Below are 19,138 nucleotides of genomic sequence, written 5' to 3'. Positions count from 1 at the left end.
CCACAGCCAGCTGGTGAGGCTCGTAGCCCCCCCATTTTGGCACAACCACTGTTCAAATACAGGCCTCCAGTCTCTGCACTTCCCAGTTCCTTCCACCAACAGCCATAGAGGTTCAGTTCCTGCAAGTTCAGCTTCAAGACACAGTGGAATGGAGTTGAATGAAAGGTACATTTAATATACCTGATTTAACAATACCCACGCAGGCGGAAAAGAAAAAAAGACAAGAGAAATTCCTTTATTTTCTCAGTTGCTCCTACACCCGCTTCTACTCCTTCAAAATAAACCTGGGCCTCCATCCACTGTCCCCCAGGAAAGAAATCCACCGCTGAAAATCAGGAAAAATAAAAGTAAGTTATGGGGGCTTCCCTGGTGGCGCGGTGGTTGACAGTCTGCCTGCCGATGCAGAGGACGCGGGTTCGTGCCCCAGTCCGGGAGGATCCCACATGCCGCGGAGCGGCTGGGCCCATGAGCCATGGCCTCTGAGCCTGCGCGTCCGGAGCCTGTGCTCTGCAACGGGAGAGGCTGCAACAGTGAGAGGCCCGTGTACCGCAAAAAAAAAAAAAAAAAGTGAGTTATGGGCTTTGAGCTCCCAAGGGTCTAAGTCTTTGCTATTTATGGCCAAATTATGGAATCGTATAGGTCGTTTCGCTCTGAAATTTCTGCATTACGTGCTGACTGTTAACACTACTCCTAGTCCTGGATGTCGTGCCATCCTATTGAGAACTCAACCCTTGAAGAGACATGACCACGAGGTTTAGACAACGATTCAGTCTTTTCTTGGAAAAAGCACTTCATCTAAGACATCAATTTGAATAGCAGGGATCCAGGATAAATAAAATTCAAGGATGTTGTTTAACTTTTGTTAAGCAGATTTTACGAGTTACATAAAATTTATCAAATTCTGTCTTAAGATACATAACTTTTACTTATGAGGTCTGAAGGCTCAATGAGAGCACCAGGGAAGAGCTTCCATCTGCCTTAGACTATTCTAGACACTACCTATTCTTGCATTCTCTTCTCAAAATAGTCCCAAATAGGTCACTATGAGCAAAGGGCTCACTCCCCCTCATTTCTTGCCCATGTTCCCACAGTCGTGTGAGGCTGCCCACTCACTTCAAAGCCTGCCTTCTACTGCTCTGCCCACTCAGCACTGTTGAATTCGTATCATGACTAGACAGCTCTCTGCCCTCACACCTGATCATTCCACAGTTCCCACATTACGCTGGCCAAGCTCCTTCGAAGAGAGCCTAACACAACAGCACATGGGCGAATGCTCAACTCGGTTCCATCCAATCTGCCTTCCAACAAGGTTTCCAGGAACAGTCCCAGGCGAAAAGCCAAGAGCTGTCTCTACAGAAACCATATTTATCTCCTGAGCCAGTACTGGCAACACCACAGGCGACCAGGAATCATCCTTCTACTATTCAAACCAGAGGAGATGTCAACCTGCCTATGAACCGTTTCAGCAATATGTGCTAGCCTAAGACGTTCAAAAAAACGTCGCCAACCATTTGGCAATGGACCATGGTAATTCATCACATGTGTTTCTTTTGGCCTGCAGAGGTTTTTAAAACTTTAAATTAATTGCCAATATTTCAAAACTAGGAAACTTCATTTAAAACATCTGGATTTTGCACATTCCTCCCCCAACATCAAGAGCATCCAGGCAGACAATACGTTGGAGTTCAACAGAAGCAGCCATCCAGGTTCCAATGCTGACAACTTGCTGAATGTTCATTCAACATCAGCAGATGGTTCCATGCAGTGTTCACAAGGCTTAGGATGCCATAAGGGACAACCAGGACAAGAAACGACCAGACAGTCATACCTGCTAGGAAGGGATTTTATCTGGGTAACTCAAAGGACTTCCGATTCAGGGAAATGGAGTACATATACTTTTCTCTATTCCTCCCACTAACTACCACCAAAATCCTGGGCATTATATATAACACAAACCCAAGAAGGCCCTAACATGTGGAAAGAAGGAGGCACACTGAGTAGGCACCTCAGGGCCCAAGAAATGACACAGTGGTGAGCTTCCTGAGTTTTTTTTTCCCCTCATACATCCAAGACTTGGAGCTGAGACAGCAGCAACCTGGAAATACCAACAGATGCAGGAAAATAAATAAATAAGTAACCTCAATAAAGGCCTGCTCTCTCCAGCCAAAGGATCATGCAAGGAGCAGTCTAGCAAGACACAAGTGTTTAGATCATACCTGCTCTACTCCAGCTCTACTCCAAACGCCCCAGAAAGAGCTGTGACCCCTACCCCCATCCACACTAGCAAAGGATGAGTGGAATGGGGGAACTTGCACCTCTGCCAAGTTGTAATGAGGTGACCCCCACCCCCGCAATCTCTCTTCCCCTGGATGGTGCCAGAGAAAGTCAAGTAGGAAGCCAGTACTTTCATCCCCACCAGGTAGCAACAAGCTCCACCCTGCACACACCTCCAATGTCAGCGGACAACATGTGGGGGAGCCTGGACCTCCACTCCCACAAGTAAGACACCCTCTCACCCTCCTTCCTGGGCTGTATCAGAGGAGGCCTCGTGGAGAATCAGGACTTCTACCACCACCCTATGGTAATGAGGCCACCCCCGCCCATGGTGTGAGTTGAGGCCACATGGGCAACAGATACAAGGCATTTCTACCTATCCCAGCCAGAGAGGTATCAGCGCAAGCCTACTGAGGTGTCAGAACTCCCGCTCCCACACAGCAATAAGGAGGCACAAACCCTGAATGTCAACAGTCTAAGTGAGAAACTTGGACATTTACCCCCACTGGGAAGTAACAAGGCAATGCCACCACCTTTCCTTGCCAAGGCAGTGGGAAAGAAAGCCAGTAAAAACAGACAATTTAAATAAGATCCAGAGTCTCATAAAATAATACCTAAAATGCCAGAGTTTCAATTTAAAAAATCCTACCGTCATGAGAGTATGGCCAAGATGGCGGAGTAGAAAGACACTGAGCTCACCTCCTCCCACGGACACACCAAAATTACAACTATTTACAGAGCAACTATGGATGAGAATGACCTGAAGACTATCAAAAAAGGTTTTCCACAACTAAAGATATAAAGAAGGAGCCACAGTGAGACAGGTAGGAGGGGCAGAGACATGGTACAGTCAAGACTCACACCCCCAGCTAAGCAACCCACAAACAGGAGGATAATTATAACTGCAAAGATTTTACCCTAGGGGTGAGGGGTCTGAGCCCCACATTGGGTTCCCCAGCCTGGGGGTCCTGCACTGGGAATACAAGCCCCAGAACAACTGGTTTGCATACAGAAGAGCCAGAGGGCTACAGAAAACAGACTCCACTCTTAAATGGCTCATGCAAAATTTCACATGTCCTGAGACGCAATGCAGAGGTAATAATTTGAAAGGAGCCTGGGTCAGACCCACTTTCTGACCTTGGAGAGCCTCCCAGAGAAGCAGGAGGCAACTAGGATTCCCTTTGGGGGCACAGATGCTGGCAAGCACCAGGTTGGAGCCCTCCTTCTAGCCTATTAGCACTGGGGCTTACCCACCCACCAGCCAGCTGGTACCAGCCCCGGGACCCCCAGGACCCTCAGCCAGCCATGTCAGGACCTGGCCCCACCTACCAGCAGGCCAGCAGCATCCACACGAGGCAGGGCCTGGAAGCCAACCAGCCCAGGGGACAGTCCCACCTACAAGTGTACCCACAGTAGTCAGCCCTGTCTCAACAGAAGGGCCCACTCAGTCCACACAGAAGGCACTGCTAGAGCATATAGCTTTGGTGGCCAGAAGGGAGTGTGCTGCTGAGCCCCATAGGACATCTCCCACATGAGGCCATTTCTCTGGATCAGGAAAAATAACCAGCCTACCTAATACGTAGAAATAAAAATAGTCAGGCAAAATGAGGTGACAGAGGAATATGTTCCAAATGAAGAAACAAGATAAAACCCCAGAAGAAGAACGAAGTGAAGTGGAGATAAGCAATCTACCCGATAAAGAGTTCAAGGTAATGATCATAAAGATGCCCAGTGAACTTGGGAGGAGAATGGATGAGCACAGTGAGAAGTTTAACAAAGAGCTGGAAAATATAGAGAAGAACCAAAGCTGAAGAATACAACAACTGAAATAAAAAATATACTAGAAATAATCAACAGGTGAAATGATACAAAGGAGCGGATCACCAAACTGGCAGACAGAATAGTGGAAATCACCCAAGCTGAAAAGAAAAAAAAAATTTTGTTTTAATGAGGATAGTTTAAGAGACCTCTGAGACAATATCAAGCATACTAACATTCACATTATAAGGGTCTCAAAAGGAGAAGAGAGAGAGAAAGGAACAGACAACTTATTTGAAGAGATAATAGCTGAAAAACATCCCTAACCTGGGAAAGGAAACAGACATCCAGGTCCATGAATCACAAAGAGTCCCAAACAAGATGAACCCAAAGAGATCCACAGCAAGACACATTATAATTAAAATGGAAAAAGTTAAAGACAGAGAGAATCTTAAAAGCAGCAAGGAAAAGCAACAAGTTACATAAAAGGGAACTCACATAACACTTGTCAGCTACCTTGCAGCAGAAACTCTGCAAGCCAGAAGGGAGTGGCATAATATATTTAAAGTGATGAAAGGAAAAAACCTAAAACCAAGAATACTCTACCAGGCAAGGCTATCACTCAGATTTGAAGGAGATACAGAGAGTTTTACAGACAAGTAAAAGATAAAAGAGTTCAGCATCACTAAACTGGCTTTACAAGAAATGTTAAAGGGACTTCTCTAAGCAGAAAAGACCACAACTAGAAATATGAAAATTATGAAAGGAAATATGTCAATGGTAAAGGCAAATATACAATAAAGGTAGTAGATCAGCCACTTTGTAGGAAGGTTAAAAGACAAAAGTAGTAAAATCATCTATATCCACAATAAGTAGGTAAAAGATGAACAAAAAGATGTAAATGTGAAGTCATAAACATTAAATGTGGGGCGAGGGGGAGTAAAAATGCAGGGTTGTTAGAATGCATTCAAACTTAAGAGATCACCAACTTAAAATAATCATGTATATACATATATATATGTGTTGTTATATAGAAACCTTGGGGTAACCACAAACCAAAAATCTGTAATAAAAACACAAAAAAGAGAAAGGAATCCAGACATAATAATAGAACAGTTATCAAATCATAAGGGAAAAAAGCAAACGAAGAAGAAAGGGACACAAAAGAACTACAAAAAAAAAAACAGAAAACAATTAACAAAATGGCAGTAAGTACATACCTAATCAATAATTTCTTTAAATGTAAATGGACTAAATGCTCCAATCAAAAGATATAGAGTGGCTGAATGGATATAAAAATATAACCCATATATATATTGCCTACAAGAGACTCACTTCAGATCTAGAGACACACACAGCCTGAAAGTGAAGTGATGGAAAAAGTTACTCCATGCAAATGGAAATAAAAAAGGAAGCTGGGGAAGAAATACTTGGACGAAAATAGACTTTAAAACAAAGACTGTAACACGAGATAAAGAAGGACATTACAGAATGATAAAGGGATCAATTCAACAAGAAGATATAACACTTGTGTGTGTGTGTGTGTGTGTGTGTGTGTGTGTGTGTATCCCCAACATAGAAGCAACTAAATACATAAAGCAAATATTAACAAACAAAAAGGGAGAAATTGATAGTAACACAATAATAGTAGGGGACTTTAACAACCCACTTACATCAATGGACAGATCATCCAGACAGAAAATCAATAGCAGCAAGAGTAGCACCACTAAACTCAATCCCTGGGAACTATACTCAACATCTCAATATCAAGCTGAGCTTTGAACTGTATCTGTCAGCATATGTAGTTTACCTCAATTTAGTTTATGCATCTCTTAGCAAGATGTGTGCTAAGGTAATTGCATCTCTACTTTACTCCATTTCGGCTTATGAAAGGTTTCATAGGAACATTCTACTTTGGATAGTGGGAGAAACCTGTACACTCAAAAATGTTATACATAGAATTCTAAAAAAATTCAAGTAACACACAAGAAGGCAAGGAAAAAAAGACAAGAAACAGAAAACAAACAAACAAAAAAAAGGTAGCCTTTAGCCCTAACATATAATTACATTAAACGTAAATGGTCTAAAAACACCAATTAAAAGACATATTGGTGCAGTGAATTACCATGACCCAACTATATGCTGTCCACAAGAAACTCACTTCAAGTAAAGCAATATATGCAGGTTAAAAGTAAAAGAATGAAAAAATACATATCATGCAAACATTAACCAAAAGAAAGCAGGATTAGCTATATTAATATCAGATAAAGTAGACTTCAGGGCACATAAAATTAGCAGAGACAGAGAGGGACATTAAATAATGATAATGAATTTAAAAGGGTAAATCTACCAAGTAGACATAGAAACCCTAAATGTGTATTTACCAAACACTTGAACTGCAAATTATGCAATGGTAAAACTGACAGCAATGAAAGAAAATATAGACAATAGATATAATTATAGATAATTATATTTGGAGACTTCTCTCAACAATTAAAAGAACTAGACAGAAAACCAGTAAGTATATTGAATTCAACAACACTATTGACCAATAGGATTTAATCAATATTTACAGAATATTCCACCCAACAACAGCATATACACACTATTTTCATGTGCCTTCAGAACATATAACAAAATAGACCACATTCTGAGCCATAAAATAAACCTCACAAAATTTTTAAAAGTCAGAATCATATAGAATGTATTCTCTAATGACATTGGGATCAACCTAGAAATCAAAAACAGGGTTAAACAGGAGAAATTACAAACACCATAAACAATCGTGGATCAAAGAAAAGTCTCAAGGGAAGTCAAAATGTACACTGAATGAATGAAAATTAAAATACAACATATCAAAATTAGTGAAATACAACTAAAACAGTGTTGAGAGGAAAATATATAGCCTTCACTGCATACGTTAGAAAAGAGAAAAGGTTTCCAATCGTCTGCTTCCCTCAAGAACCTATATAGAGAACAAAATAAACCCAAGCAAGTAAAAGGAAGGAAATAATAAAATAAGAGCAGAAATCAATGAAATTGAAAATGGCAAAACATTGGGGAAAATGAAATAATGACCTGGTTCTTTGAAAAGATCAATATAACTGACAAACCTCTAGCAAGACTGACAAAGATAAAGGGAGAAGGCATGAAATTACCCATATCAAAAGTCAAAGAGACCCTGTACACATGTAATAAGGGAACTGATGATAATGATGAATAGGGGAATACTATGAATAACTCTCCACACATAAGTCTGATATGTGTGGAGAGTTATCCTAAATGAAATGGACCAATCCTTAAAAAACACAAACTAACAAAACTCCCAAATGAGAAATCTCCAAGCCCAGATGTTTTCACTGGAAAATTCTACTAAATGTCTAAAAAAGAATTAACATCAATTTTACATAATCTCTTCCAGAAAACAGAAGAGTAAGCACTTCCCAATTCATTTTATTAAAGTAGTATTACCTGATACTAAAACTAGACAAACACAGTACGAAAAATAAAGACCAATATCCCAAAAATATAGAAACAAAAATCCATGGCAAAACATTAGCAAATAGAATTAATTCATCAATATATAAGAAGAAATATACACCATGATCAAGTGGGTTTTATTCTAAGGGCACCCAACTAGTTCAATTTTCAAAAATCAATTAATGTAATCCACCATATTAACAGGCTAAAGAAGAAAAAAACCACATAATCATATAAACTGATGTAGAAAAAGCCTTTGACAAAATTCAACACCTATTCATGATTTAAAAAACACTCAGAAATAACAGAATTAGAGAACTTCCTCAACGTGTTAAAAAGCATCCACGAAAGATTCATAGCTAACATTACTCTTAATAGTGAAAGACTGAAAGCCTTTCCGTAAGGGTGGGGAACAAGGCAAGGATTCCACTGTCAACGCTCATTCAAAATAATGCCGGAAGTTCCAGCCAGTCAAATAGGCCAAAAAAAAAAGTAAATAAACGGCATATAAAATGTAAAGAAGGAACTAAAACTGTCCCTATTTATAGGTGACATGATTGTTCACAAAAAAATTTCCAAGGAATATACCAAAAAACACAAAACAAACAACCCCCTCACAAAAAAAATCCCTCCCAGAACTAATAAATGAATTCAGCAAGTTCACAAGTGTAAATTTAATGAAGCATGTATAGAACTTCTACGCTAAAGATTCAACATAGGAGTCATGTCAATGCTCTCTAAACTGATACACAGTTTTAGTGCAATTCCTATAAAAATTCCAGAAATATTTTTTGTAGATATAGATACGATTATTCTAAAATATATATGAAAGACAGAGGAGCTACAATAGCTAAAACAATTTTGAGAAAGAAGAATAATGTGGAAAGAATCAGTCTGATTTCAAGACATCATGTAGTGACGGTCAAGACTGGGTGCTATTGGCCAAGGGATAGATCAGTGGAATAGGACAGAGAAAGCATGAATAGATCCACACAAGTATGCCCAACTGATTTTGTCAAAGGTTCAAAAGCAATTCAATGGAGGAGGGATAACCTTTTCAACAAATGGTGCTGGGGTAAAAAAACACTCATAAACCAAAAAAAAAAATGACCTTCAACCTAAGTCATACCCTATAAAAAATTAACTCAAAATGGACAACAGGCTTAAATGTAAAACACAAAACCGTAGAACTTTTAGAAAAAAACATAGGAGAAAATCTTCAAGATCTTGGACTAGGCAGAGTTCTTAGATACCATAAACATGATCAATAAAAGGAGAAATTCTCAAACTGCATTTCATCAAAATTTTAAAGTTTTGCTCTGTGAAAGAAGATGAAAAGACAATCTACAGACTGGGAGAAAATATTTGCAAACCATACATCCAACAAAGGAGGACACCCTAGGACATTATAGAGAATTCTCAGAAGTCAACAGTTAAAAAAAAATTCCAATTTAAAAATGGGCTAAAGATGTGAACAGACATTTCACCTAAGAGGAGATACAGAAAGCAAATAAGTACATGAAGAGTTGTTCAACCATTAGCAATTAGTGAAATGCACAGTAAAACACAATGACGTAACTCCATACATCTAATAGAATGGCTAGAAGAAAAAATAGTGACAATAAATCCTAGAGAGGATGTGGAAAAGTTGGAACCCTCATACATTACTGGTAGGAACATAAAATGATAGTCACTCTAGAAAAGAGGGAAAGTTTCCTAAAATACTAAACATGTAACTACCACGTGATCTAACAACTGCACTCCTAAGCATTCAACCCAGAGACATGCAAAGTTATGTTCACATAAAAACCTGTACATAAATATTTATAGCAGCTTTATTCCTAAGAGCCAAACTGGAAACAATCCCGATGTCCTTCAACAGGTAAATGGTTAAACAAACCGATATCTGTAATAAAAAGGAGAAAACTATTGGACTTCCCTGGTAGCACAGTGGTTAAGAATCCACCTGCCAATGCAGGGGTCACAGGTTCGAGCCCTGGTCCGGGAAGATCCCACAAGCCGTGGAGCAACTAAGCCCGTGTGCCACAACGACTAAGCCTGAGCTCTAGAGCCCGGGAGCCACAACTACTGAGCCCACACGCCACAACTACTGAAGCCCTCGTGCCTAGAGCCCATGCTCCGCAACAAGAGAAGCCACCGCAATGAGAAGCCTGTGCACCGCAACAAAGAGTAGCTCCCACTCACCGCAACTAGAGAAAGCCCACGTGCAGCAATGATGACCCAACGCAGCCAAAAATTTAAAATAATAAGTAAATAAATAAATTTATTTTTTTAAAAAAGGAGCAAACTGGTGATACATACAACAACCTGGATGAACTTCTACAGTATTACGCTGAGATAAAAAATCCAAGCCAAAAGGTTACAGACTATATGGTTCCATTTATGTAACACTTACGAAATGACAAAATTATAGAAAGGAGAACAAATTAGTGGTTGTCAGGCATTACAGAGCAGGTGGGGGCAGAAGAGGAGTGGGCAAGGCCTTAAAAGGGCAACATTCATGATCCTTACGGTGATGAATCTGTTCTGTATTGAGCTCAGCAAGGTCACAGGTGTAAATTTAACAAAGCATGTACAGGACATGTATGCTAAAAACTACAAAATCCTGATGAAATAAATCAAAGAGCAAAATACATAGAGAGATATACCATATCCATGTATTAGATAATGTAAATGTAAATATCCTGGTTGTGATAATGTACTATAGTTTTGCAAGATGGAAAAATCTGGGCAAAGGGCATAAGGTATCTGCATTCTTTCTCACAATTGCATGTGAATCTGCAACTATCTCAAAATAAAAAAGTTTAATTTAAAAATACATGGGATTATAAAGGAAACCAATTGTACTGAACTCAGTCATCAAAATACCAAAATATTTATCATACAGTTTTTTAAAAGTTAAGCAGTGTGATAGAGAGGGCATATGCCTATTTGAATTGGGTGGTCAGGGAAGACTTCTGGGGCAAAGTGGTAATCTGTGCTATGATCTAAATGACAATGAGGAAACACTTTGCAAAGATCTAGAGGAAAGGCATGCAAGGCGGAGGAAACAGCTCTGGCAAAGGCCCAACGAAAAGAAGACCTTAGCACATCAAAGGAACAAAGAGAGGCCAGCGTGGCTGAACAGCAGCAGGAGAGGGAAGGGAGAGGCCAAGTTATGTGAGGCTTCACAGGCCAGAGGAGAAAGTTGGGCTTTTATTCTAAAAGCAACTGGAAGCCACTGAAGCACTGAAGACTTGTAAGCAGTCTAAATTACATTAACAGAATGACAGAGTCTGAGATACATTTTTAGAAGAGCATTCAGGTCACTGTGGGTAAATGGATTGTACCTGGTAGGAAGAAAGGTCTGGAAATTGGTGAGGAGGCTCCAGCAACCATGCGAGCAAGAGGTGATAGAACAAGGATGGTAGTAGCAGAGCCAGAAAGAGGTAAAGTGAATGAGGGATACATTTTTAAAGTAGAACCAAGCGGAAGTACTTTCTGATGAATTAGAGATAAGAGAAAGAAAAAAATCAAAGAGGAATCTTGGTTTTGTCTTATTTTACTTGAGCAGTTGAACAACTGACTGAAATAGAAACCACCAGCAGGAAAACAGGTTGGGGTGATGAAAAGTAAAGAGTTCAGGTTTGGACATCTTAAATTTGACAACCTTTTAAATATCCAAGAGGTGAGGTGATGTAGGCAGTTAGACTTATGAGTTTGTTATGGGTCTGTGTTCAGGAGGAGTGTCTGGGCTAGCAATATAATTTAGAGAGCAATGAACATATAGATCATGTATAATTCCATGAGGCTGGACAAAACACCTTGGCAGAGTGCAAGGCTAAGAAAAAGGGGAATTACTCCAAGCCAGAGCCCTGGGGTACTCTAGGACTTAAGTTTTCAAGGGGACAAGAAGGAGCCATTAAAGGAGATCTGAGGCAACAGGCACTAAAGCCAGAGGAAAACCACACAAGTGTAGAAGGAGCTGTAAGCAGAGAATGGTCCGCTGGGTCAAAGGCTGCTGAGAATCAGACGGGGAAGTGGCCATCCAATTTGGCAACTTGGAGGTAGGCCAATCACCACCTAGGTAAGGTGGTCTCAGACAGATGGAGAGGAAAGTCAACTGGAATGGGTTGAGAAGAGAATGGGAGATGAGAAAGTAGAAACGGGGCATCAAAAAACTTTCTCAGTACATTTTGCTGGGAAGGGGAGAGAAGAAATAGGATGGAGGTGAAGCGGGATCTCGGACCAAGGAAGGATTTTTTTCCTTTCTTTTTTATCAGATAGGCGATAGTTAGGGGAACCACTGACTGAAACCGCCCACCCTGGCCAGGCCCAATAGTAACCACTTGCATGAGTTATCTTACAACAGGAGGTCCTGGCAAGGAACATGGAACTAACAAGCCACCACCAACTGGAAGAATTCAGGAAAGGTCAAAAGGAGAGAGGAGACACCAGTCCATATGTCCTTCCAACCTCCCAGAAACCCCCTCGCTGGAATCTATCTTGGCTGAGCGATGCGCTCACCACCAGGAAGGACCCTGAGTCAGAATGATTGGCCAGAGACAACCCGGAAACTAACCCCATCCAATAAAACCCGAGATAGCAAGCCACGTGGCAGAGCAGTCCTCCAGGTTCTCTTACCCTCTGCTCTCCACCCAGGCGCCCCTTCCCAATAAAGTCTCCAGCTTTGTCAGCATGTGTGTCTCCTCCAACTATTCATTTCTGAGGGTTAGAAAAGAGCTCACTCTCGGGCCGTGGAAGGGGCCGCCCTTCCTGCAACAGTACTAGAGAGCATTCCATATGCCGATGGAAATGATCCAGGAAAGAAGAAAATATAGTGCAGAAGAGAGATGCAACAGGAGCAAAATCCCTGAGAAAATGAGAGGAGACAGGGTCCAAAGCAGAGTGCAGAGACCAGCCAGGTGTACCCTGTCCTTGTTACACTGGGAGAAACAGAGGAGCACCCACGCATTAGCTGACAGGTCCCTCCAGACTTCTGAACTGTGGCCCATAAGGAAGAAAGAACACAGACGTGGATGAGGAGATGTGACTCAGATATCAGGTTCATGAGTAGGGAGTACCCAAGTCATCCAGCCTGAAATAGCAGCAGCTTCTACCACTGACAGGATGATTCAATCAGGCAAAGCACTTGGTGACATCAGTGTTTGAGAATGATTTAGCCAATGCCGGTGGGAAAGACACCATCATCCAATGAATTACAAAGTCAGAAGGAACAACACTGGGCTCAGGAAAGTCACTGCTGCTGGTGCTGCGGTAAAAACATGGGATGACCCTGGGAATTGCAAGGCAAGAGCTCATCCGGAAGGCATCTCACAGAAGAACTCCAAGAATTAGAATTGCAACAACGCCTTCTCAGTCATCCCCAGAGCTTCCTCCAGCCCCTTCCCCCCAACTCAACACTTTCCCAGGTTTCTAGTGAAAAAGAAAATCTAGCTATCCACATTTGGCTGATGTATACTCTCCAGAATAAATTCACTTATTATTTAGCCAAATAAAATCGTGTATCAGTTCTGTTTATCAGCAGTTTTATTTTCTGGGTAAAGCATGCCAATGATAGCATCCCCCAAATACACATGATACACCCCCACACTCACTTAACGCTGGGAAATATAACTTCTAGTCAGTTTGTTAGGCAAGTTGAAAAATGAATCTGAAAAGAATAGTACATACACACACAAAAAAAATCCCTGCTTTTAAATGCATTTTTAATCAAATTTCAAGTGATAGCCTCAATTACAGTTACTTTAGAGAAAAGGCATCAGTGGTAAGAAATGCTTGGATTATACTGTGTTCTTCAGATATTAAAAAAATTAAAACAAATTTAGTTTGAGCATCTACTCTAGCACCCTGAGTTAAAAATATACGGATAACACATAGATTTATGGATTAATTTATCAAGCAGTCTATGTGGAAAGGAGCAAGCATGTTTTAGCTTAATACATTTTCTGATGCAACTAAGTAAAAAAAATTAATCATTATGGATTTTGCAAAGTGCATTTTTCTTTATCTCTAAGGAGAAAGTGAAACAAGAGACATTCACTGCCTCCCTAGAGATTCTCATAATTTGCAAAGAATATCCTTCTCAAGTGTTTACCCCTAAAGGGTCAGCCTGTGCATTTAGTCATTACAGGGAGAATGTTTTGGCCCCTTATGACCACTCATCATTTTTCTGATTAATGCATCAAACGAGAAGGGGGGGAAGGTTACAAAAAAACTTTGTTAGGGGCTCCCCATTCCCTACTGCGTGCCTGGGTCACATGAAAGGGCACTGCTACATAAGGGCAAAAAGAAGTAAATTTAACATGAAGCCCACAAGTGTCATCACCATCTTGTGTCATCGCCAGCTGGTTAGTTAGGGGAGAGAAGAATAAGAGGAAAGAATAAAACTAAGCTTTCATGGGATGGGGAATAAGGCTCCTAGAAGTCCATAAAGGGAATAAATCTGGCTATTAGCATAGCATCCAGGTCAGCGCAAGCACAGATGTGGCCTAAGCATCCTACACCAACAATAAATGCTGTCAAGAAAATTATGATGAAACAAACATAATTAATACAAATCAATGAGTGGTGACATATCATTATTGTAAGTTATATTTTTATTGGTCAGGCACAATGCTTAACAAGAAACCACAATGCCATCTCTAAGCTATTTGTATTTATCGCTAATAACTCAAGCTGCATCTCTACCAGTAGAAAAGTAAACCACTCGATTAAGAACCCTTTTCAGGGACTTGCCTGGTGGCATAGTGGTTAAGAATCCACCTGCCAATGCAGGGGACACGGGTTAGAGCCCTGGTCCGGGAAGATCCCACATGCCGCGGAGCACTGAAGCCCGTGCACCACAACTACTGAGCCTGCACTCTAGAGCCCATGCGCCACAACTACTGAGCTCGTGTGCCACAACTACTGAAGCTCGAGCACCTACAGCCCATGCTCCACAAGAAGAGAAGCCACCGCAATGAGAAGCCCACATACTGCAATGAAGAGTAGCCCCCGCTTGCTGCTAGAGAAAGCCCATGTGCAGCAACTAAGACCCAATGCAGCCAAAAATAAATAAATAAATAAAATTTTATTAAAAAAAAATACACCATTTAAAAACAAAGAAACCTTTTCAAGAGAAGAAAGGTATTTAATTACGATCTTGGGACACCTGGGTTATAATCCCAAATGCTGAAGGAAAGGATTAATTAAATCTCGTTATTCACTCAACTTGTACTCTTCTCATTTTACTTGATTTCCTCCTCTTTCCTGTTAGTCTCCACATGTTGCCAAAATGATGCAGAATCCCTGGGGTTTACAATTCTTCGTTCTCTGTAAAGTAAGGGGATTTTTTTTTTTTTTCCTGCAGAGATAGGTAAGGTATCAAGAAAGAAGGACAGGTAACCAGGAAGTTATAAGCTATTTTACCTTGCCTATCATTGAGAAAAATCATCTCAATTTGTCATGGTACTGGTACGCTTATTTGTAAAAGGTCCACTTTATAATCTTTGTCTTTCTCTGAAATACTTTAAGTGAATTACTTAACAATTTCAGAACTGGGATATATTATATAGATACATATATAGATAGATATGTACTTTTGTGTGTGTGTGTGTGTGTGGTATGTGGGCCTCTCACTGTTGTGGCCTCTCCCGTTGCGGAGCACAAGCTCCGGACACGCAGGCTCAGCGGCCATGGCTCACGGGCCCAGCCGCTCCGCGGCATGTGGGATCTTCCCGGACCGGGGCACGAACCCGTGTCCCCTGCATCGGCAGGCAGACTCTCAACCACTGCGCCACCAGGGAAGCCCGATATGTATTTTCTTGAGATATAATTTATACCATACAAGTCACAATTGAAAGTATACAATTCAATGGTTTTTAGTATATTCACAAAGTTGTGCAATCATCACCACAATCAATTTTAGAACAGAGACATGGCTTCTAAATCCTCTAATTCATTATACAGAGAGAAAACTAACAACCAGATGGGTTAAGTCACGTTCCCCAGGTCACAGAGCTAGTCAGTGGCAGAGTCAGTCCTGGATCCCTGGGAAGTATTAAGCCATTGACATCATCCAGACTCCCTTTCCCCTGCCTAGGAAAGTTCTTCATGAATTAAAAACTGCTGTGAAAGTGTTGTCTGAGAAGAACATCTGGCATTTTTTTTATTGTGCTCCCTTTTATTATATTAAGCCTGGTCTAATTTCTCCACCAAATCTGTCATATTGCAAGATTTCTGAGAAAGACCCCCAGAACAGATAAAAATGTATCTATTGGGCACTTTGACCACAAAATGAAGCCCAGAGAAAATCTGTGATGTCTTTCTTTTCAGATAAAGTCACAAAGGATTTCAGTTCACACACAAAAAAGGCTAAATTAGACCCTCTGCTCATTTCTTTTTTAATGGGCTGATTATGGGTAGTTAAACTAAATGACCTCATCACTAGCACATTATTTCACCAATGCCAATAACTTCCTGGGATTTCAACCATTCACTCTGGTTAGTGGTCAGAAACCAATTTCAATCATCCAAGAGCTGTGTCTTGCTCATCTCTGAGATTTGCTCCCATGAAGTCCATATCCAATAAAAGAATATTTTTCAAAAGCGGTTAGTTCCTTGCCAGTGCTAAGTAAGCCAGCAAGTACGCTGACACTGCCCTGACCACAGCTGCACTCGCCTCCAGGCTGCCCACCCCTCAGTACTGAGCTCACAGCAGCACTTGCTGACTGTTCCCACCTTTAAATGCGCCCACCTCTCTAGGTTTCCATGACACTCCTCTCTCCTGGGTTGTACTAGTTCTCTCTCTCCTTCCTGTGCTCCTCCACCCCAAAAGTTTCACTTATTTAATAAATATTTATTGAGTGGTTACTGTTTATCAAGTCCTGGCCTAAACATTGCCCCTAAATGTTGGTGCTCCCTTCAGTCTATGTGCAGCTCACTGTGCATTTTCTCACTTTTATTTGCACTTACATTTTTAAATCTCCATTTAGGCTGGAAATCCCCCCAAACTCTGTAGTTCCAGTCTTGGCCTCACCCACTGGCTCCCAGGCCAATGACATCTGAATGTCTCACAAACCTCTCAAAGTGCTCAAACCCCACAGTGAATCCACCATCGCCCTGGTCACCTAATTGGCCCCTCATCCAGGACTCCTTATCACCCCAATAGTACTGTCCACCCCAATAGCACTGTCCACCCAGTGCCCCCAGCTGGAAACTGAGCACCACCCAGTTTCTTCATGGAAGGGATGCAAGTGAGGGAACAGCACTGAGACCGACAGAAGAGAATCCTCCAATTCCAGCTGCATTTCAGGGACCAATTTGTGGAAGAAGCAGGATGAGACCTCATCTGAAATGTGAATTCTGAATGAAATCTGTAGAAGAGATCCAGCAGTGCAGGTGTGGGATAGATTTTACAATGTCAGCTCTGCCATAGCTAGAAGAAACTGAAATCTTAGAATACAAATTTGCTTGTCAACAGACACACACACACACACACACACCAACTCCATGCCGCCCTCCTGTTTCCTCCGCTTAGAACTCCTAACCTTTCCACCCACACCCCCTACCACAATTCCTTCGCATACTTAATTCACAAATGACGCGACTCTTCCTCCGGGAAGCTCTCCCTGATGCCCCTACTGTATTATCTGGCATCCCCTGTGCGTGGAGGTGTGTCTAACACTATTTGTTTACGTGTCTGTCTCAGTGTCTCCCCACCAGACTGCCGGCTCTTTGCGAGCAGGAGCCTGGCGCCCAACCCCGGGCCGACACCAGGAAGACGGTGGGGAGAGGAAGGACTGCTGTGTAGCGTCCCAGCCCGGGAGCCGGACGCAGTCGGGCGGGGTCCATTTCGAGGCGCGCGCTGGGAGCGCTGCGGGACGCGCTGCGGGGCCCAGCCGAGCGCCAAGTACACAGCATCCCGGGATCCGCCGACGCCCGCGCGGCCGCCCCCAAGCGGCAGGACGTGCCCCGGAGGCTCCCAGCCAAACGGGAGGGAGGCCCGGCCGGCACCGCACTCTCTGTGGTCCACCTCCCGGCGCGGGTTCAGTAGAGGCACCAAGCGGAGCCTCCAGGCCTCGGGACGCCCACTCTCTCTCCAGTGCCCGAGACCCCGCGGCCCGCCACCTCTGTGCTCTCCTCCGCAGAACCTCTCAGAATTACAGTGGCTCGGGGTGGAGCTGGGGGCCGGGGGCTGGGAAGGAGGAGGCGCCAAGGAGCGGAGGAGACAGCAGGCGGCCCCTCACTCCACCTCCGCGCCCGCCTAGGCGGGAAAAAATGGAGCCCTAAGAGAGGCCCCTAAGGGCGCCAGAGCCCCAAAGGCCCCGGAGCCTCGAAGGGCCCGCAGCTCCCTAGTCCCCCTCCCTCTCGCCTCTGTGCCTCCCTACCTGGCTGGCTTTGTGGAACTGCTTCTTCAGCCCCGCCACCGACATCTCGACGGCGCCCGGCCGGGGCTGGATGGTCTCTGGGCTCTGCCGGGCCACGCGGCCGCGACACGCTGGGGAAGCGGGCGCCGGGGCCGGTCCCCGCGCGGCTGGGCTCCCCGGGCCAGCCTCCCACGGCCACGGCCACAGCCACAGCCGCTGTCACACTCGCACACACGCGCACACGCTGATGGCAACACTGCGTTCCAAAGCCCCTGCGCAGCCCATTGGCCAAGCCGCGGCGGTATGCAAATGAGGCCGCTGGGGCCGCCCACGCTTCATTGTTGCGTGGAGACCCGGGAAGACTGGAGCTGCTGGGAAAATGGGCCTGGGAGGCTGGGCGTGGGGATGTCCTGGGGTCCGGAGAGCAGAGCCACACAGGGCTGCTTGCTGGGCGTTGGACGGGATGCATCTGGCATTACGATTGCCCTGGATGGGGAGAGAGAGATCACCTTTCTATGCTTCTGGGACTTGGTGCGAAACCTGCTTTTGCTCATAGGCAATATCGCCTCCCTCAGGCGCATTTTCGGTAGGTTTCTGGTTTTTAAAAGCGACGCTCCGAAATACGCCTAAGTGGGGAGAAATGGAACGGGACAGAGGACCTGCAGTAGGAGGAATTAGTCTGTGGGCGGCTGGTCTGTCTCTTCTTAACCCCATTCGGTACTCTGGGTACAATCTGGTCCTCTAGGAGCCCAAGAGTTATTGGGTAATTTGTTAAATACCGCGCTCGCCTCCATAGAGCGCTGAGCCCACTGTCAACTGTATTAAGAGCAGCTATCTCCAAGGAGCCTTGAACAGTTCGCTTTGTATCCAGGGGAATTCACCGGAGGACGAACCCAGCTCCCTCGGTAACTCCTACCAGTTGTGTCAGTTACAGAGTGTCCTTTTTCAGAGAGACCGGAGCGCCCATGTGCGCGGAGGTCCAGCCAGGTGTCTGGAGCATCCCACTGATCTTCATGTCAGAGCTGTGCCCAACAGGTCAGCATCTAAGCGGAATCTGGCCTCCAAAAGTCATTAGGGCTCCCAAAAGACCTAGAACCCACTCTTAGCAACGCTTAACACTGAAAGATACAACCCTCTTCCTCCTCCAGTCTTCACCTAAAAGAAAGAAGCTCCTCTCTCTGGACCCTCAACAGATCCCATCTGGGATGACCAAGAGCCCCGGTTTACACCTGTTCCCTGGCGTCCACTCCTGGCAT

At 43.5% G+C, this 19,138-nt stretch overlaps 1 protein-coding gene across 7 annotated transcripts in view; it reads right to left on the bottom strand.

The window, feature by feature from the left end:
• The window catches only part of SH3GL3 (SH3 domain containing GRB2 like 3, endophilin A3), a 283,463-nt gene that overhangs the window by 126,847 nt on the left and 137,478 nt on the right, over positions 1 to 19,138 (bottom strand). Inside the window, exon 1 of one of the 7 annotated variants that reach the window (XM_067698383.1) lies at positions 17,904 to 18,133. The exons of 3 other annotated variants lie outside the window; for them this stretch is intronic. In XM_067698383.1, the coding sequence (XP_067554484.1) occupies positions 17,904 to 17,948 (45 nt within the window). In that variant the 5' untranslated portion in view covers positions 17,949 to 18,133. Of the gene's footprint in view, positions 1 to 17,903; positions 18,134 to 19,138 lie in introns of those variants that run through there. 3 more of the 7 variants (XM_067698421.1, XM_067698428.1, XM_067698376.1) reach the window with 3 other exon arrangements.

The sequence above is a fragment of the Pseudorca crassidens genome, chromosome 1 (genome assembly GCF_039906515.1).
Source record: "Pseudorca crassidens isolate mPseCra1 chromosome 1, mPseCra1.hap1, whole genome shotgun sequence".
Lineage (NCBI taxonomy): Eukaryota > Metazoa > Chordata > Mammalia > Artiodactyla > Delphinidae > Pseudorca > Pseudorca crassidens.
Note: the sequence above shows the minus strand (reverse complement) of the source record. Positions and strands in the feature narration are given on the sequence as shown.